The sequence below is a fragment of the Triticum urartu genome, chromosome 1A, assembly GCF_056163025.1.
Source record: "Triticum urartu cultivar PI428250 chromosome 1A, HENAU_Tu73, whole genome shotgun sequence".
NCBI lineage: Eukaryota > Viridiplantae > Streptophyta > Magnoliopsida > Poales > Poaceae > Triticum > Triticum urartu.
This window is the reverse complement of record NC_141873.1, coordinates 74,958,398-74,980,606: the sequence shown is the minus strand read 5'-3', so window position 1 is coordinate 74,980,606 and position 22,209 is coordinate 74,958,398. Positions and strand designations below refer to the sequence as shown.

Sequence of the window (22,209 nt, the reverse complement as noted above, 5' to 3'; positions counted from 1 at the left end):
ACTCGATTATTGTTGGTGGCCTTGTTTAGATGCAAAATGTGTTTTTCATAGTGGCCTTGTATACAAAAATGAAGGGAGTACTATTTCTATATGCATGCGTAGTATGAATGCTATTTTTTAGCCCATCTCACAACCAATAGATAACCACCTAGGTTCCAGAGAATTTCTAAGCGCGTCTTCTAAACCGTGACGAAGGAAGTATATAACTAATTACCACATATAAATTGATCAATCTGGCCTTACAGACGTAATAGAATTCTCAATGAAGTCTCAGTTTTGTGTAAAAGAAGGACGCAACGTACCTGCACGAATGTGTTCATGAATTCATCTACATATGTACTGCACTGGAACGGATATCAATTAGCAAGCCCGCAATCAAAATTTGGGGAATGGGCGGTACCTCAAATCGAAAAATAGCAGAGTGCCGAACTGCGGATTGGGCTGCCGGGCCGGCGCTGGCTTGCACGGGTACCAGCCACCGCTCGCCAGGCAGTGGGCATTGCCGGTTACTGGCTTTGCCGCACCTGGGCCGGGGCACAGCCACGCAAGATGATGGGAGCCGCGGACGCGCGGACGCTCTGAGTGTTGGGCGGGCTAGACGGAAAGGAAATCATCTCCTTCGCTCCTAGGACGGTGAGGTAGGCGGGGACGACGTCCGACGAGGTCAGCGGCGGCGAGACGGCAGAAGAATAGGAATCGAGAGAGGCAGCTAGGTCTGGACGAGCAGTGGCCCGAACAGCTGCGTGCGTTTGTTTTTTCTTGGGCTAGCCAGATATGGGTCATATTGGACTTTTATTTTTCTCTAACCCATCTGTATAATACGTAGAGGTACAGCCTGGTCTAAAATCCCAGGGTGGGCCGCGGCCCACCCTGTCCACCCTATAGCTCCGCCCTTGATACTGGGTCCCCCTGCCTGAGTCCCTTCGACGGTGTGAAGTAGGGCAAAAGTTTCTCATTAACTCTGACTGAGAATCTCACCGAGGATACACACTTCATGACCAGTCTCACAAATCTGATGCTAAAGCCCAACTTAATCATAATAGCATCTAGAAAATGACATTCTACTCTGTCGTAGGTTTTCATCATATCAAGTTTCACGGCACATGAATAGTTCTTTCCTTTCTTCCTTCTCTTCATTGAGTGTACACTTTCATATGCCACAAGAACCATTTTCCCATATGACACAGGCTGAGGGACATATATTGGACATATATTGGAGTACAAATGATGGTCATTTATTGTTTTCATCATTCATCGATTGCACCTAGAGATATTCTTCCCGGTACATGGACCATCTCACGGTACATGACAGCCTTGGACAAATCCGTACAAGCACAACGCTAATTGCACCAGATTGTTTAGGGAAATTCAAAGCAAACCAAATTACACACGCACACGAACCGTGACGGCCGTTTCGACAAGTATAAAGACCTACTGGATTAAAAATAGAAATTAACAGCTTGCTTTGCATACTTGCTTGGGTCTTGGGTGTTGATCGGCGATGATCAATTACTTGCCGGCGGCGAAGGCGTTCATCTGGTCACGGAACTCTGGTAGGTGCGCCTCCTCGACGCACATGGTCATGACCCGCGCGCCGATCTTGGGCGCCGGCGGCGCGCCGATGACGGCGACGGCCATGAACGGGTGGTACGAGAAGGGCACGACGTGCGTGGGCGCGCCCCACCCGTAGTCCGCCTCCAGGAACCCGAGCCGCGTCCAGTCGGAGACGAAGAGCGAGTCGTACGTGAACCTCAGCTCGTAGGGGTCCTGCGCGAACCCTCCCACCGCCCAGCGCGCCACGTCGCCGGCGAGCCTCGCCTTGGCGTCCCGCACCGTGCGCACCAGGTCCACCACCTCCCCCGCCGCCACCTCCGCGCTGCTACACGTCACCGTCACCGGGTAGAAGCAGTTTCCGTAGAACCCCTCGGCGGCGCCGGCGAGCATGAGGTGGCGCGTGTTGGCGAAGAAGCAGACGTGGACGGGGTGGTCGTCGGCGAGGCGCCCGGCGAGGCGGAGGGCGCGGGTGCGGGACTGCCACGTCTTGGCGACGCAGACGTCAAAGGCGGAGCAGCGCTGCCCCATGGACACGAAGAAGTCGGACTTGGCCTTGGCGATGTGGTCCGGGGTGAGGTCGACGGTGAACTCGCGGAGGTCGAGGAGCTCCAGCTTCGGCGGCGGGGCCGGCATCCGGGGAGGGTCCGGGATGAGGTCCCGCGCCCAGACCGGGGACACGCGGGGCTTGGGCAGGCCGCGCGCGTAGTCCCCCACCGCGTTGATGAACTGCCCGGCGCCGAGGCCGTCGGCGATCGTGTGCACCGAGATCAGGCCCACCACGAACCCGCCGCACGTGAACTCCGTCACCTGCACGTCGAACAATCATCAGTCGAAACTTAATGTTTGGGGATTTTTTTTTACCAAGCGTTCAAGGATCATTGCTGATTGCTTTATTTTACTACAACAATGCCTGTGCGTTGCAAAGGGATATAAATATTCTACTATGTTAGCTTATGATTTACCTGTCAATAAGAATATACTTCTTCACTTTGTACTAAGTTAGTACAAAGTTGAATCATCTAATTTAGAATGGAGGAAGTAATTGTGTAAATAAATGTTCATCAAATTCTAACTGTGAATTACCTTGTATTTTGATTACGAGTTTGGTAAGTAAATTAAAGTGCAATTGATTCAGAAGATAAGTAAATTAAGGTAATTGATTATCATATACATAGAAGGTTGGACGAAGGGATGATGGAAAAAAATGTGAAATAGGAGTCTTATGTTCCTTTTAAATACTAGAGAGATTTTTACGAAAGAAATGGTCAATAATTTAGAATAGAAAAGATAAATATCCACTCATCGCCCACAACTAAATGTACCATTCGACTGGGCCTCCATGTTATGGATGTTATCTAGCGAATGGTAAAAGGAAAAACATGTGGGTATGCAAGAATCTCCTTTCGGTTTAACTCAACAAAAAAATGAAAAATTTACCGGTGGTATGTCCATGGTTGGTAGCACGGTGCTGTCAAAGAAGCGGAAAGTTGGTAGCAGGACAGTAGGAACAGATAAGATCTGTCGTGGTCGTGTTACAAGTCACTTGTCAATGAGAGCTACTTACCGATTGACTCATCTGACCTATAACTCACTTAATTAATCCTGCTTCCTCTTTTCACCGACCCAATCACTAATCTCCTGAATTTCAGTTTGTGCGTCCCCCAATACTAATCCGTTGATTCCACCACCGTAAAGCATTATGTAAGTGCAGCATTACTCTAGATAACAAAACCTGTGCCTGCTCCCTCCCGGTGGCATAGCTCTCAGCCAAGGTTGCGTTTGACATTGAAGTAGATTCCGGTAACCCAGTTTGCTCCATCTGTCTTTCTCTATTTTAGTATTTCTGTGACTCGCTTTTGGCTAGGTTTTTGTTATTTTGGAAACAAAATAATTTCGGACCTTGCCGAAATATGCGAAATTTCAGAAATTATTTTGAATTTTGAAATTTTGAAAATTCACTTAATTTTAATGAATTAAGACATAATTTAAATATATTCAAAATCTGTTTGAATCTACCTCGAAATTTCAGGGTTGAAAATATTTCGGACCCCACTGAAATATGCAAAATTTCAGAAATTTCGTTGAAATTTTTAACCCTACTGTTATGTCTAAATTTTTACAGCAGATTATAAAATAAGCATGTGACAACATAATGTAACAACCATAAACTGAACCCAAATTATGCCCAATCGAGTTCACTATACTTAAATGCAACTGCAACTGTGTTAAAAAAAAGCAACTGTAATTATATGTATTGTATTTACTTCTTTTTTTAGGGATGCATTGTATTTACTTATGTAATAGGAGAAGCAAGTGTATCCACCTTTGCATTGTTATGAACACGTACGCCAACCACTTATTATAGAATCCAATAGTGCTTGAACTTGGCAAGAGAGAATCCAATATGGTCTGTTGAGCAGAGATTTTCTTCTACTAATCCGCATAGTTTTTAAATTCTAATTTAAACAAGCTCGACACTATAAATAGAATTTCGTGAGTATGTCAGCCAAAATAACAATTTTGGGTTTCACTAAACCTAACTAGTCTGTGGTTTTCTTACATCTAAGTCAATGTTGTTGGAAATGTACAACTCCTTCTTGCACTTTTCACAAAGCTAAAGTTGCATTTTTCAGAGTCAATTCGAGACATAGGAAAAATAATTAGTCAATTTAACGTCCACTGCTCATCCAAGAGCCAGCAAGTAACAAGGTCATTAGTGACAATTAGGGATGAAACCAGCTTGGAAACTTACCATCCGTTCTAGCTAAATATTTAAAAGAAAAAATGGAAACGGAAATTCACAGAACGAAAACATAAACGGGAAGACTTTTTTTTTTTGATAAAACACCAACCAAAAAGGATAAATTTCCCCTATTCCCATGATCCGCATTGTCGTCCCTTGACCATTAGACACCCCCCACCCCCCACCCCCGGGCCTCCTCTTTCATTTTCTCTGCATATGACAACGTACAAAGTGCTTCAATTTCTGTAGGTAACTGAACGTAAGGTCAATGCCAGCCAAACAAATCATGGTCCATTAATTCATGCATGATGATTAACGCAGCACGCACATAAAATATTATATGAGAGAGGTGACCTTGCGTGCTCAAGAAACTTGGTGCAACATCTCTCTTTTGGTGCAACAAGTTGGTACAACAGTTACATAGCCCGAAAACGATCGATCCACCGCTGGACCATACATCTACAGCGACCAACAGTACGGATGCTGGCTAGGTGGGTGCAAGCACGACGGCATCCTTTCAACCAAACCGCCTCCAGGACACAATCAAACTAGCCAGTAAGTCCAGCCCCCAGTACCACTAGGTGCACATCGATCACACCAGATGGCAAGCTGGAGCTAACTAATCGGCAACAACGACGTGTGCACACAGCAAGAGGACTAGATCTACGTGCAGATCAAGGTGCAACTCAGGCAACAAGGTAGCAGCAGGTTAGAGATATGCATCATTGACCCTACAAGCGTAGTACTAACGGTTGGGCGTGCGTCCACGTTTCTAGCTAGCTGTTCTTGTTGCACTTGCACCCTAGCTAGCTAGCCACAAGAATATAGTACTGCCTAGCAAGGCATAACCGGTAGCCAATCCCTATTTGGGCTTCTATGCGACCAATTAACTAGAGTATGTATGTATGTGACGTGTGAAAAGGAAATCAAGGGAGGTGGTGGTGGCAGGTGCTCGATCGATCTCGACCCTCCACTCTCAAATCTCCATCCAGCAGAAGGCCGGCTAGCTAGCTACTACTAGGTAGCAACTTGTTGTGATGGACCTGCATGCCTGGCCTGCCCATAGACGCCTTCACTTCACTCAACTCAAGTGGTCGCAAGCTCGCAACTGTACGTACCAGTGTTGTGCTTTTTATCTGGTGCTCACCTCTTCTTCTTTTTTTGACGTGATGCTCACCTCTTTTTTTTTGAGGTGTTTTTGGTGCTTACCTCTTTCTGTTCTTGTTTTTTTGCGGGTGTTTCTGTTCTTGTGCGTAAGCAATCAATACGGATGTAACCTTTGCTACTAGTTCGGTCTAGCTACCTAAACCATTTTCCCGGCTTAATGAAATGGACCAGAAAAACCGTTAACACATGTCTAGTGTTAGCTAAGCCTCTGTTTCGAGTTATAGGATCTTCAAACTTTTTTTTTTGAATTTGATGTATATAGACGTGTTTTAGTGTGTTCGGTCACTTATTTCAGTATGCATGTAATTTATATTAAAAAAAATTAAACATCTTATAATTCGAAACTAAGGTGATACTATGTCACTAACGTGACCAATATGTGACAGCTAGGGAGTGGCCGGCTTTGGCGTGTGCAAGGTTGGTGGTACGCGCTAGGGAAGACACCTCCCGGGGTCAAAGAAAGCTACTTGATCGATTTAATAGTTGTCCATTTACAACCTACTAGCTGAGTCATGCAAGAATGTGACCCGATACTATACCGTGGTCGCGTGCACTGCCGACTGATCAAAACGGGTGGTTAAATCTTGCTCTTTTTCACCGACGCAACTACTCCCGCACCACCAGCTTCATGCATGATCTAGCTAGATCTTAGTGCTCCCAAGTCAAGCAAGGTCCACTTCCTAAAATTTACAACCTATAAGTTACTAGCAGCTTGCAGCCACCAGTACTGGCAGTCTTAGTCAAGCCAGGCAGGCAGGTCTAGCTGGGTGTAGATTGAGTAAAGACTTTTGATGGAGTAACATGGTCAATAGTGGCAATCCATTCCCTCCAATTCAGTGAAGAAAACTACCCAAGCACCTGCTAGCTGGAATCTTATCTCCACATGACATGGTTGCACTTTGTGGCTTTAAGGTCAACCTAGCAAACCATGGTTCACGATTAGCCCAACACGTACGTAGAAAAAGACGTGAGAGGTAACCCGGATGTTTCGCTCACAGGTGACATACGATGCTCAAGAAAAGTAGGCACTGATATGATATTGTCCATGGGAGTAAACAAAGTTGATGGAAAGCAACCAACACATAAACTAAAAACCACAAATGCGTGCATATATAGCTAGCCATTGACCAGAAGGCGTCGCCAGCTTGAACCAACGATAACAACAACCTCACGGCTTTCCATATTAAATGATTTTTTTTGAATTTTCCTAATTAATCGAGCAACTTTTTTCTTCTTAATGAGTGCAAAAATCCTGCCATTTCCAAAAAAAAAGAACAACCTCACGGCTGCGTGCATGTCCCGGTGTAACTATAGCAGCACCAGCTAACTGTAGTAAGAACACGCAAGCATGACATCTGCATACCCGTGCAGGTGACAAATGTGGCATGTACCGTGCACCCGTGCATCAGGCACGTGTCCTAGCCTTTGGACATGCACCAACTGACCTATACTACTACCCAGCGAGAATATACTACTGCTTAGCTATGATGATCCGTGGGACCGGTGGATGGGCAGTCCTATCTTAGGCCCTCTTTGGTTTCAAATAAGTCACTAATTTATAAATCGAAAAGTGCAAAAAATAACTTATTTTGTCAAACGGACCCAATTTATAAGTCACTCTAACTTATAAGTCATAAGTTGCTACACTCCAACTTAAAACTTATAAGTCACCCCTTTTTGCATGGGTCCCATTACCTTTACATAAAAAACAAGATGGAAAGATGTGCTCAGATGACTTATAAATCAGATGTCAACCAAATATGCGTGACTTATAAGTCACTGATAGTGACTTATTGGAACCAAACAGGGCATTAACAAGCTAGTTGTGGTGCATACTAGCTGCATATCGTGTGCATCCTTTTTGTCATTTCACCAGAAAAAAAGATCCGTATCATCCATTATATATACTAGTATATTTCAAAAGGTAAAAGGTAGTGCGTGGTAGTAGGTGCTCGCCCGATCTGGATCGAGTATACGCTCTGCCACTCTGCTGAAGCGATCTCCCTAGTCCACTATGCCTAGCTTGCCGTGATGGAGCTCCCATCTCCTGCATGCCTCCTTGCCCACCCAAAAAGGTCAGTACTGTGCGAGTGCAGCCTCACTCACGTGTTACATCTTTTTCCCGCCAAGCCGGCGATCGACTTGCACCACGCATATATTTTCCAGATCGGCCTGCTCTGATGTGGAGTGGTTCACCAAGTTTCCTACTCTCTCGATTAAGAAACGATCGAGCAGACGGTCTCTTGGCAGGTACGTTGATCCATCGTTTTGTGCTCGTACTCGTACTCCCTCCGTTCGGAATTACTTGTCGTACAAATAAATGTATCTAGACATATTTAGTTTTAGATATATCCATTTTCAAAACAAATAAATCCGAACGGAGGGAGTACGTCGGTACGTGCCGCATGGAATATCACCTACATATGTGTATGTAGAGCGCGAACGACAGCGCTTTTGTCGATCCAGCTTTAACCTGCTCGAGATCGGGTGGCCGGTCGTGATGATATCGACCATCTCTCACCTATACAATACATATGTTGATATCGAGTACTATATTTCATGCGTCGCTGCCGGCACCATGTTCATTGGCGTGGAGGTACCACGGATCGCTACAACATCAAAAAGCATGTATAGTACCACGACTGATTTATACGTGCTCTCGTCGCTGTCTGCATGTCAGAAAGTAGCCAGCACGCACAAAATTGTCCCAGTGCTGCCACCTGCTACACGCTATGGCTTTTCAATTTTATAGTACTACCACTCTCTCCCCAAAAAGTTGTTGCTTGATGAAGATCGATTTGTGTCATCGCAAAAAAAAGGGATCAATTTGCGTCGAGTAATAATTCTTTTAATAATACTATTCCGTATGGGTCAACAGAAATACTAATATTCAAACTTGTGTTCTGGAGACATAGGGCCGGCCGGACTATGTATAAAAACCACAGCTTTTCGATCGGGCCATGGGTACGTAGCCAGCTAGTTTGTACTTACCTTCTTTTTGCGGGTAGCATTAAGATTATTTGCACGTCACGTCGTTAAGATTTCTTAAAATCAAAGCTAGCATAATTGAAAACCAGTAGCTGTCAAATGTGTGTAGTTAATGGATGGATTTGTAGACGAGTGAGAGGAACACGCATAACCTAGTTGGAGGGTAGCTAATGATCGAGGTTCGCCACGGTAGAAAATGAGGTTCTTGACGAACGTACGGCTCCCCACCTCCGTGCAAGCCAGAACTAATAATCAACTAGTGTTCGTATATTTGTGTGTACTCCATTGAGTATTGCTTAGTTATTCGTTCTCCTTTTTAATATCGTGCACGCACATATACGTACGTACACTTGCGTACCTGCATCATGAGCGGCATGTCGAGCGCCGGCACGTCGGGCGACGGCTCCGGCAGCAGCTCCTCCTTGGGGATCACCATCGGGTGGTCCAGGTGCTTCACGTCCTCCAGGCTGCACGCCGCCGTGGCCTCCACGAACCACGCGCCCTCGCCGGTGCACGCCACCCTCACCTCGCCGCCCTCCTCCTCCGGCTCCAGGAACCGCCCGGCGAACGGGTAGTAGTCCACCAGCGCCTTCCCCAGGGCCTCCCGCACCGCGCTTGCCGGGCTGGCAGCAGCTTCTCCCTCGCCGACGGCGCCGTCGAACGCGTGCAGCGACAGCACGAGGTGGCGCAGCCCCGGCACGCGGTCCAGGCACGACAGCCGCAGCGTCTCCCCGGCCGGCGTCGGCGACGACGGCGCCACCATCGACTTGCTCGTCCTCGTCACCGCGAACCCCATAGCTAGCTACCGATTCCTAGCCCTGGTTCTTCTACTTTAAGGTTCCGTTGCTCGGTTAATGCAGGCGTGCTTAGTTATATGCGAGGTGTGTGTGCGTGTGCAAGCCATGTGTGTGTAGCTGTGTATATATAGACGATGGCTTCTCACCGGTAGTAGGTGAAATGAGGAAGAATTAATGGTGGGCCCCACATGCACTTGACCAGGCTCGAACGTATCTCTTGTACACCCATGTGCATGGTGGATGCGAAGCCTCCATGGAATCGCATATACGTTGTGCATGTTGTTGTTACGGTGGTTACTTCATTGTGCACGTCATCATTGTCATTAGAGAAAAGGAAATCCACTGCGTACCAAAGGCTAGCTCATCGTAGGTCGAATTTGTTCACTTTTCTAAATCCTAGTCATGAGGGTTAAGTAAATCTAGTCGTCGGATTTGCATATTCAGGTCGTGAAAAGCAAAAACGAGCATCGTCGTCAGCTTTTTGTCTTTTATTTATTTGAAGTGGTTGTTAAGTCCACTTTACTAGCTTAGCTATAGAGATAAGATCAGTAGACTCTAAGATGGAAAGTGTCCGTGTCAAGGTAACTTGCAAGTTGTTCCGTAGCTATTTATTTATGTATTACTCTATGATAGGTCCATTTCAAGTTACGCATTACATGCTTTAATAAGAATTTAATTGCAGAAGTTGTTTCCACAGATTGATATCTGCTTAGCCACGGGCGAAGAAATAACTTTTCACAAGTCTTTTAGTCCACGCACAAGTCAGAGTGGTTTCTCAATGATGATGTAGTAGGTTATCTCCTAGCTAGAGCGGTCGGTACGTTGTGTTGGCACTATGTCGAATATGTGTAGGAAGTTTGCTACGATTGAACATGTAATTAAGGAAGAGTTGGATGTTTGAGTCAAACACGAGTAACCCGGACCTAATACTCCCTCTGTTTCTTTTTACTCCGTATATAAGATTTGGTCAAAGTCAAACTGCACAAAGTTTGACCAAATTTATATAAAAAAATATGAACATCTACAATATTAAAACTATATAGTATGAACATACGTTTCATGGTGCATCTGATAATATTGATTTCATATTGTGAATGTTTATATTTTTTTAATATAAAGTTAGTTAAACTCTACAAAGCTTGACTTTGACCAAACCTTATATGCGGACTAAAAAGAAACGAAGGGAGTATATAAAAACATTGTTAGGTAGCCAATATAAAAGCTGGTATGTTAGGCACATGATCACAAGAGAAATTGTCCTCGTGGCCAACAACAGTATTAGATAGTCATGAGAGACGTTGTTTGATTTCTCTCCAAACAGGTTTTCGTTCCCCTTTATAAATAAAGGCACAAACGGCCGAACCGAAATAAAGTGATGAGGAAACCCTAAGACAAGCAGGTCAAAGAAAAAAAAAATGACACTGAGCAAGTGGCAGGACCACGAACCTAACACCAAACATGAAACCAGGAGAAACCACCCCTAACACACGACACCCACTACTACTGGACAAGGCACTAGCCGAGTCGCCTCGAGAAAGCACTGCTCTTTGTGGTACGGAACACACCAAGCCGTCTCGGGAAGGGACCACCTCAATGTTGAGGCCGTCCCCTCGCTCCGGGCCGTGGAGTGCCGCTCCTGCCAAGAGACAACAAGGACCGAGAACGAAGACCATGAGGACACGCCTATAAGATAGGAGAACACCAAACCACCACTTCACCAGAGTTGAGGACGCGATACGCCAGGGAGAGGCAAACCCGAAACTGCAGGCCATCTGCAACTGAGAGAGATCGAGGCTCCACAACGACGCCCTCAAGAAGGTGATGACGCCAGATGCCACCGCCGTCGAGTCCGAGAGGATGTGATGCGGAGCATCCTATGATCATCCCCATGTACACTACGACTTCTCCCCAAGCCCCTAGTGCCCACATGTTGAGACCTCAAGCATACGCCATTGGACACAAGGTGAACTCGCTCCTTTCCGAATCTTCCCTTTCCGCATGTAAGACATGGATGCTACCTCAAGCGCGGACCTTATGCATACTCAGGTCCATCCGAGGAGACCATGGAGAGCCTAAGGACCAAGGCCAAGTGTGCGCGGGAGCAAGGGAAGGAGAGCCAGCTGCTACAGCCCGAGCGGTACTACCGCCCACACCAAGCGGTACTACCGCTGAAGGCCCACAAGCGGTGCAACCGCTCGACCACCGCCCAACAACCGGCCAAGCTTCTGTGATCGAGCGGTGCAAGGCCGGTGCAGCACCGGTTTATCCCCGTAATAGCCACCTGACCGGTACAACCGCCCCAAGCACCGGTACAACCGCTGAGCACATCTGGAAGCACCTCCAGGAACCCGTACCTGAGCATCCAGCGGTACAACTGCCCCCATGACCGGTACTACCGCCCTGCCTGTGCGCAGTGGAAGGGGTTTCACCCCATGTATCCCCCAACTTACCCCTTGGACTATATATACTTGTCCCTTAGCTCCGTACTAGGGTTAGCGTTGGTTTAGCTCATTTGAGAGATAGAGCTACGCTCATCCATATCGGATCTCCTCCGTGCGAGAGACCGCGGCCTCTTCGGAGAAGATCCCTTTGGATTCAAGCCCCCTTTCTAAGGGAAGATCCCCCCGTGGATTCAAGACCTCCTCACGGAGAAGACCGGCTACCCTTGTATCGTCCTTAGTTGTCCGTGGATCGTGTATCTTCTCTTATGTATTCGAGGATCTAGCACATGTGTGACTTATTCTTGTTGGTCTAGTGTTTCTCTTGTGTTCCCCTTGTGTTTTCCCTCTCTTTCCACCTCATGTTCTTCGTGTTCTTCGAGGGATTCCGCTCCTATCGTGAAAGATCGGGCCACTAGGGTTCTACCCTACATCATCTTGGATCAGAACCAGCTTGTCTCTTGATACCATCATCTTGGTATCTAGAGCCACGTTGATCACGATTTCGGAGCCTCCCCTCGTTGTTTTCTAGCCTAATTTTGTTGTGTTCTTTCCCAATTTCAAAAATCCCCACCAAAAATAGCCCCAATTTTTTTTTGTGATTTGTTGGTTTGATGATGTTTTGTTGATTTTGATCCATGGATTTGCTTGGTTTCAAGTGGATCTAGCATCTCCCCAAGTTTCCCCACCTTCCATCCACGAAATCCATCAAATTTTGCCCCCAAGATCATCCATTTCCGCCCCAAATTCATCCCCGATCCAGATCTGAGAATTTTTCCCGACACCAGCGGTACAACCGGCCCCTGAGGCGGTACAACCGCTCCCCCATAACCTGATACTTCTGCCAGCTAAAACTGGAACCCCAGGACGCTCCAGGAGCGGTACAACCGCCCACCCAAGCGGTACAACCGCCCCTCCCAGTTTCAGCCTCGGTTGATTGACAGTTTTGACCATAACTTTCACATCCGGAGTCCGATTTTCGCGTTCTTTAGCTCGTTGAGTAGCTATTGACATCCCCCCATCCATATACATAGGTTTCAACACCATTTGACTCCATCAAATTTTTGGAACTTTGGCATCTTTGCCTAGGGCTTCCACCACATCATCCGCTACACCACCATAGCCTTCCGCAACCTAACCAATTTTGTTCCCCATCGCATTAGTGGTTGCTTGAGGAGTGATTTGAGTCTCCTAAGGTGTCTAGGCTACTTAGGGACGGTCGCTTCTTCATCAACCACCACCACCACTTCCGCATAGGCTTGACCACTATACACTCCGACCACCCAACTTAACCCAATTTTGCTTGTGTTTGAGTTGTGTCTCCTAAGGTGTTTCGGCTACTTAGGGACTGTGCTTCCAACTCCGACACCATGTATAGTCCGCCACCTTACCCTCGACTTCCGCATTGCATACTCCACAACCCATCATTGCCATTCCGCAATTCCATTGAGCTTCCACAAAATCACCACCACATTCCCGCTACCACCATTTGACATTTGATATTTTGAGTTCGCGGTTTTTCCCTTTCCTAAGGTGTTTCGGCTACTTAGGGACGAGTCTCCATCATCTTGGTATCGTCATCAAGATCACCGCCACTCATCATCACCGCGGACGGTAACCTCCATATCATCTTGGTATCGTGGTACCCCTCCATTGATAACCCCTAGCCCATTTTGCGTTACTTTCCTATCGAGACTAGCCTTTGAGTATTGCTGGCAACGTTACTTGTGCACATTAGTGGTCTACACCTTCCATTACATACATACCATACCATACCATATCGGTATCATCTTGGTAACATATCATCCTTTGTGCCACAAGTTTGTTCCCGCATATATATGAAGGAAATATGCCCTAGAGGCAATAATAAAGTTATTATTTATTTCCTTATATCATGATAAATGTTTATTATTCATGCTGGAATTGTATTAACCGGAAACATAATACATGTGTGAATACATAGACAAACCAAACGTCACTAGTATGCCTCTACTTGACTAGCTCGTTAATCGAAGATGGTTATGTTTCCTAACCATAGACATGTGTTGTCATTTGATTAATGGGATCACATCATTAGGAGAATGATGTGATTGACATGACCCATTCCGTTAGCTTAGCACCTGATCATTTAGTATGTTGCTATTGCTTTCTTCATGACTTATACATGTTCCAATGACTATGAGATTATGCAACTCCCGTTTGCCGGAGGAACACTTTGTGTGCTACCAAACGTCACAACGTAACTGGGTGATTATAAAGGTGCTCTACAGGTGTCTCCAAAGGTACATGTTGGGTTGGCGTATTTCGAGATTAGGATTTGTCACTCCGATTGTCGGAGAGGTATCTCTGGGCCCTCTCGGTAATGCACATCACTGAAGCCTTGCAAGCATTGCAACTAATGAGTTAGTTGCGGGATGATGTATTACGGAACGAGTAAAGAGACTTGCCGGTAACGAGATTGAACTAGGTATGGGATACCGACGATCGAATCTCGGGCAAGTAACATACCGATGACAAAGGGAACAACGTATGTTGTTATGCGGTCTGACCGATAAAAGATCTTCGTAGAATATGTAGGAGCCAATATGAGCATCCAGGTTCCGCTATTGGTTATTGACCGGAGACGTGTCTCGGTCATGTCTACATTGTTCTCGAACCCGTAGGGTCCGCACGCTTAAGGTTACGATGACAGTTAAATTATGAGTTTATGCATTTTGATGTACCGAAGTTTGTTCGGAGTCCCGGATGTGATCACAGACATGAAGAGGAGTCTCGAAATGGTCGAGACATAAAGATTGATATATTGGAAGCCTATGTTTGGATATCGGAAGTGTTCCGGGTGAAATCGGGATTTTACCGGAGTACCGGGAGGTTACCGGAACCCCCCGGGAGGTATATGGGCCTTAGTGGGCCTTAGTGGAAGATAGGAGAGGTTGCCAGAGATGGGCCGCACGCCCCTCCCCCCTTGGTCCGAATAGGACAAGGAGAGGGGGCCGGCCCCCCCTTCCTCCTCTCTCTCCTCTTCCCTCCCTCCGCGAATCCTATTCCAACTAGGAAAGGGGTGGAGTCCTACTCCTGAAGGGAGTAGGACTCCTCCTGGCGCGCCTCCTCTTGGCCGGCCGCCCCCCCTTTGAGCCTTTATATACGGAGGCAAGGGGCACCCCTAGAGACACAAGTTGATCCACGTGATCATATTCTTAGCCGTGTGCGGTGCCCCCTTCCACCATAGTCCTCGATAATATTGTAGCGGTGCTTAGGCGAAGCCCTGCGACAGTAGTACATCAAGATCGTCACCACGCCGTCGTGCTGACGGAACTCTTCCCCGACACTTTGCTGGATCGGAGTCCGGGGATCGTCATCGAGCTGAACGTGTGCTAGAACTCGGAGGTGTCGTAGTTTCGGTGCTTGATCGGTCGGGCCGTGAAGACGTACGACTACACCAACCAAGTTAACGCTTCTGTTGTCGATCTACAAGGGTACGTAGATCACACTCTCCGCTCTCATTGCTATGCATCACCATGATCTTGCGTGTGCGTAGGAAAATTTTGAAATTACTACGTTCCCCAACAGTGGCATCCGAGCCTAGGTTTTATGTGTTGATGTTATATGCACGAGTAGAACACAAGTGAGTTGTGGGCGATATAAGTCATACTGCTTACCAGCATGTCATACTTTGGTTCGGCGGTATTGTTGGACGAAGCGGCCCGGACCGACATTACGCGTACGCTTACGCGAGACCGGTTCTCCCGACGTGCTTTGCACATAGGTGGCTTGCGGGTGACAGTTTCCCCAACTTTAGTTGAACCGAGTGTGGCTACGCCCGGTCCTTGTGAAGGTTAAAACAGCACCAACTTGACAAACTATCGTTGTGGTTTTGATGCGTAGGTAAGATTGGTTCTTGCTTAAGCCCGTAGCAGCCACGTAAAACATGCAACAACAAAGTAGAGGACGTCTAACTTGTTTTTGCAGGGCATGTTGTGATGTGAGATGGTCAAGACATGATGCTAAATTTTATTGTATGAGATGATCATGTTTTGTAACCGAGTTATCGGCAACTGGCAGGAGCCATATGGTTGTCGCTTTATTGTATGCAATGCAATCGCGCTGTAATGCTTTACTTTATAACTAAGCGGTAGCGATAGTCGTGGAAGCATAAGATTGGCGAGACGACAACGATGCTACGATGGAGATCAAGGTGTCGCGCCGGTGACGATAGTGATCATGACGGTGCTTCGGAGATGGAGATCACAAGCACAAGATGATGATGGCCATATCATATCACTTATATTGATTGCATGTGATGTTTATCTTTTATGCATCTTATCTTGCTTTGATTGACGGTAGCATTATAAGATGATCTCTCACTAATTATTAAGAAGTGTTCTCCCTGAGTATGCATCGTTGCAAAAGTTCTTCGTGCTGAGACACCACGTGATGATCGGGTGTGATAGGCTCTATGTTCAAATACAGCGGGTGCAAAACAGTTGCACATGCGGAATACTCAGGTTATACTTGACGAGCCAAGCATATACAGATATGGCCTCGGAACACGGAGACCGAAAGGTCGAGCGTGAATCATATAGTAGATATGATCAACATAGCGATGTTCACCAATGAAACTACTCCATCTCACGTGATGATCGGACATGGTTTAGTTGATTTGGATCACGTAATCACTTAGAGGATTAGAGGGATGTCTATCTAAGTGGGAGTTCTTAAGTAATATGATTAACTGAACTTAAATTTATCATGAACTTAGTCCTGGTAGTATTTTGCAAATTATGTTGTAGATCAATAGCTCGCGTTGTTGCTTCCCTGTGTTTATTTTGATATGTTCCTAGAGAAAATTGTGTTGAAATATGTTAGTAGCAATGATGCGGATTGGATCCGTGATCTGAGGTTTATCCTCATTGCTGCACAAAAGAATTATGTCCTTGATGCACCGCTAGGTGACGGACCTATTGCAGGAGCAGATGCAGACGTTATGAACGTTTGGCTAGCTCAATATGATGACTACTTGATAGTTTAGTGCACCATGCTTAATGGCTTAGAATCAGGACTTCAAAGACGTTTTGAACATCATGGAGCATATGAGATGTTCCAGGAGTTGAAGTTAATATTTCAAGCAAATACCCGAGTTGAGAGATATGAAGTCTCCAACAAGTTCTATAGCTAAAAGATGGAGGAGAATCGCTCAACTAGTGAGCATGTGCTCAGATTGTCTGAGTACTACAATCGCTTGAATCAAGTGGGAGTTAATCTTCCAGACAAGATAGTGATTGACAGAATTCTCTAGTCACCATCACCAAGTTAGTAGAACTTCGTGATGAACTATGATATACAAGGGATAACGGAAACGATTCCCAAGCTCTTCGTAATGCGGAAATTGACGAAGGTAGAAATCAAGAAAAACATCAAGTGTTGATGGTAGACAAGACCACTAGTTTCAAGAAAAGGGCAGAGGGAAGAAAGGGAACTTCAAGAAGAATAGCAAGCAAGTTGCTGCTCAAGTGAAGAAGCCCAAGTCTGGTCCTAAGCCTGAGACTAAGTGTTTCTACTGCAAAGGGACTGGTCACTGGAAGCGGAACTACCCCAAGTGATTGGCAGATAAGAAGGATGGCGAAGTGAACATAAGTATATTTAATATACATGTTGTTGATGTGTACTTTACTAGTGTTTATAGCAACCCCTCAGTATTTGATACTAGTTCAGTTGCTAAGATTAGTAACTCGAAATGGGAGTTGCAGAATAAACAGAGACTAGTTAAGGGTGAAGTGACGATGTGTGTTGGAAGTGGTTCCAAGATTGATATGATCATCATCGCACACTCCCTATACTTTTGGGATTAGTGTTGAACCTGAATAAGTGTTATTTGGTGTTTGCGTTGAGCATGAATATGATTTGATCATGTTTATTGTAATACAGTTATTCATTTAAGTAAGAGAATAAATTGTTGTTCTATTTACATGAATAAAACCTTATATGGTTACACACCCAATGAAAATAGTTCGTTGGATCTCGATCGTAGTGATACACATAATCATAATATTGAAACCAAAAGATGCAAAGTTAATAATGATAGTGCAACTTATTTGTGGCACTGCCGTTTAGGTCATATTGGTGTAAAGCGCATGAAGAAACTCCATGCTAAATGGGTTTTTGGAATCACTTGATTATGAATCACTTGGTACTTGCGAACCATGCCTCATGGGCAAGATGACTAAAACGCCGTTCTCCGGAACAATGGAGCGAGCAACTGACTTATTGGAAATAAATACATACTGATGTATGCGATCCGATGAGTGTTAAGGCTCGCGGAGGGTATCATTATTTTCTGACCTTCACATATGATTTGAGCAGATATGGGTATATCTACTTGATGAAACATAAGTCTGAAACATTTGAAAAAGTTCAAAGAATTTCAGAGTGAAGTGGAAAATCATCGTGACAAGAAAATAAGGTTTCTACGATCTGATCGCGGAGACAAATATTTGAGTTACGAGTTTGGTCTTTAATTAAAACAATGTGGAATAGTTTCACAAATTCATGCCACCTGGAACACCACAGCATAATGGTGTGTCCGAACGTCATAACCGTACTTTATTGGATATAGTACAATCTATGATGTTTCTTACCGATTTACCAATATCATTTTGGGATCATGCATTAGAGACAGCTGCATTCACGTTAAAAAGGGGCACCATCTAAGTCCGTTGAGGCGACACAATATGAACTATGGTTTGGCAAGAAACCAAAGTTGTCGTTTCTTAAAGTTTGGGGCTGCGATGCTTATAAGAAAAAGTTTCATCATGATAAGCTCAAACCCAAATCAGAGAAATGTGTCTTCATAGGATACCCAAAGGAGACAGTAGGGTACACCTTCTATCACAGATCCAAAGGCAGGACATTCGTTGCTGAGAATGGATACTTTCTAGAGAAGGAGTTTCTCTCGAAAGAAGTGAGTGGGAGGAAAGTAGAACTTGATAAGGTAACTGTACCTGCTCCCTTATTGGAAAGTAGTTCATCACAGAAATCTGTTTCTGTGACACCTACACCAATTAGTGAGGAAGCTAATGATATTGATCATGAAACTTCAGATCAAGTTACGACCGAATCTCGTAGGTAAACCAGAGTGAGATCCGCACCAGAATGGTACTGTAATCCTGTTCTGGAAGTCATGTTACTAGACCATGACGAACTTGCGAACTATGAGGAAGCGATGATGAGCCCAGATTCCGCGAAATGGTTTGAGGCCATAAAATCTGAGATATGATCCATGTATGAGAACAAAGTATGGACTTTGATGGATTTTCCCGATGATCGGCAATAAATGGATCTTCAAGAGGAAGACGGACGTTGATAGTAGTGTTACTATCTACAAAGCTAGACTTGTCGAAAAAGGTTTTTGACAAAGTTCAAGGTGTTGACTACGATGAGAGTTTCTCACTCGTATCTATGCTTAAGTTTGTCCGAATCATGTTAGCAATTGCCGCATTTTATGAAATCTGGCAAATGGATAAACAAAACTGCATTCCTTAATGGATTTATTAAAGAAGAGTTGTATATGGTGCAACCAGAAGGTTTTGTCAATCCTAAAGGTGCTAACAAAATATGCAAGCTCCAGCGATCCATCTATGGACTGGTACAAGCATCTCAGAGTTGGAATATACTCTTTGATAAGTTGATCAAAGCATATAGTTTTATACAGACTTGCGGTAAAGCCTGTATTTACTAGAAAGTGAGTGGGAGCACTACAACATTTCTGATAAGTATATGTGAATGACATATTGTTGATCGGAAATAATGTAGAATTATTCTGCAAAGCATAAAGGAGTGTTTGAAAGGAGTTTTTCAAAGAAAGACCTCGGTGAAGCTGCTTACATATTGAGTATCAAGATCTATAGAGATAGATCAAGACGCTTGATAAGTTTTTTCAATGAGTACATACCTTGACAAGATTTTGAATTAGTTCAAAATGGAGCAGTCAAAGAAAGATTTCTTGCCTGTGTTACAAGGTGTGAAATTGAGTAAGACTCAAAACCCGACCACGACAGAAGATAGAAAGAGAATGAAAGTCATTCCCTATGCCTTGGCCATAGGTTCTACAAAGTATGCCATGCTGTGTACCAGATCTATTGTATACCCTACACTGATTTTAGCAAGGGAGTACAATAGTGATCTAGGAGTAGATCACTGGACAGCGGTCAAAATTATCCTTAGTGGAATAAGGATATGTTTCTCGATTATGGAGGTGACAAAAAGGTTCGTCGTAAAGGGTTACGTCGATGCAAGTTTTGACACTAATCTAGATGACTCTAAATCTCAATCTAGATACATATTGAAAGTGGGAGAAATTAGCTAGAGTAGCTCCGAGCAGAGTATTGTTGACATAGAAATTTGCAAAATACATATGGATCTGAATGTGGCAGACCCGTTGGCTAAAATTATCTCACAAGCAAAACATGATCACACCTTATTACTCTTTGGGTATTAATCACATAGCGATGTGAACTAGATTACTGAATCTAGTAAACCCTTTGGGTGTTGGTCACATGGCGATGTGAACTATGGGTGTTAATCACATGATGATGTGAACTATCGATGTTAATCACATGGTGATGTGATCTAGATTATTGACTCTAGTGCAAGTGGGAGACTGAAGGAAATATGCCCTAGAGGCAATAATAAAGTTATTATTTATTTCCTTATATCATGATAAATGTTTATTATTCATGCTAGAATTGTATTAACCGGAAACATAATACATGTGTGAATACATAGACAAACCAAACATCACTAGTATGCCTCTACTTGACTAGCTCGTTAATCGAAGATGGTTATGTTTCCTAACCATAGACATGTGTTGTCATTTGATTAATGGGATCACATCATTAGGAGAATGATGTGATTGACATGACCCATTCCGTTAGCTTAGCACCTGATCATTTAGTATGTTGCTATTGCTTTCTTCATGACTTATACATGTTCCTATGACTATGAAATTATGCAACTCCCGTTTGCCGGAGGAACACTTTGTGTGCTACCAAACGTCACAACGTAACTGGGTGATTATAAAGGTGCTCTACAGGTGTCTCCAAAGGTACATGTTGGGTTGGCGTATTTCGAGATTAGGATTTGTCACTCCGATTGTCGGAGAGGTATCTCTGGGCCCTCTCGGTAATGCACATCACTGAAGCCTTGCAAGCATTGCAACTAATGAGTTAGTTGCGGGATGATGTATTACGGAACGAGTAAAGAGACTTGCCGGTAACAATATTGAACTAGGTATGGGATACCGACGATCGAATCTCGGGCAAGTAACATACCGATGACAAAGGGAACAACGTATGTTGTTATGCGGTCTGACCGATAAAAGATCTTCGTAGAATATGTAGGAGCCAATATGAGCATCCAGGTTCCGCTATTGGTTATTAACTGGAGACGTGTCTCGGTCATGTCTACATTGTTCTCGAACCCGTAGGGTCCGCACGCTTAAGGTTACGATGACATTTAAATTATGAGTTTATGCATTTTGATGTACCGAAGTTTGTTCGGAGTCCCGGATGTGATCACGGACATGACGAGGAGTCTCGAAATGGTCGAGACATAAAGATTGATATATTGGAAGCCTATGTTTGGATATCGGAAGTGTTCCGGGTGAAATTGGGATTTTACCGGAGTACCGGGAGGTTACCGGAACCCCCCGGGAGGTATATGGTCCTTAGTGGGCCTTAGTGGAAGATAGGAAAGGTGGCCAGAGATGGGCCGTGCGCCCTCCCCCCCTTGGTCCGAATAGGACAAGGAGAGGGGGCCGGCCCCCCTTCCTCCTCTCTCTCCTCTTTCCCCCCTCCGCGAATCCTATTCCAACTAGGAAAGGGGGGGGAGTCCTACTCCCGGAGGGAGTAGGACTCCTCCTGGCGCGCCTCCTCTTGGCCGGCCGCCCCCCCCTTGAGCCTTTATATACGGAGGCAAGGGGCACCCCTAGAGAGACAAGTTGATCCACGTGATCATATTCTTAGCCGTGTGCGGTGCCCCCTTCCACCATAGTCCTCGATAATATTGTAGCGGTGCTTAGGCGAAGCCCTGCGACAGTAGTACATCAAGATCGTCACCACGCCGTCGTGCTGACGGAACTCTTCCCCGACACTTTGCTGGATCGGAGTCCGGGGATCGTCATCGAGCTGAACGTGTGCTAGAACTCGGAGGTGCCGTAGTTTCGGTGCTTGATCGGTCGGGCCGTGAAGACGTACGACTACATCAACCAAGTTAACGCTTCCGTAAGATCTTGTAAGCAAGTGCCATAGCATCATACCACATTGTCATATAAGATCATCTTGGATCATAACACCGGGAGCCATACATATATAGCATACTTGGGATAGAAGTTCATACATTTTGCATCTTATAGGTTGTGCACAAGTGTCGTATCCGCCTATTGAGCAATCGTGCTAGCGTCTCTCTTGAGTTGTGCAACACGAGCGTTTTCCGTGGATTCCATATTTTGTGCTCATCCTTGGTTGCA

The 22,209-nt window shown here is 45.2% G+C and overlaps 1 protein-coding gene across 1 annotated transcript; it reads right to left on the bottom strand.

The window, feature by feature from the left end:
• Nucleotides 1-1,213: 1,213 nt before the first annotated feature.
• On the bottom strand, nucleotides 1,214-9,362 carry LOC125547671 (acyl transferase 4). Its single transcript, XM_048711481.2, has 2 exons — nucleotides 8,811-9,362; nucleotides 1,214-2,361 (listed from the first exon to the last, which is right to left on the bottom strand). The coding sequence occupies exons 1-2, from the start codon at nucleotides 9,246-9,248 to the stop codon at nucleotides 1,510-1,512; spliced, it is 1,290 nt and encodes a 429-aa protein (XP_048567438.2). The 5' UTR covers nucleotides 9,249-9,362; the 3' UTR covers nucleotides 1,214-1,509.
• Nucleotides 9,363-22,209: the final 12,847 nt, after the last annotated feature.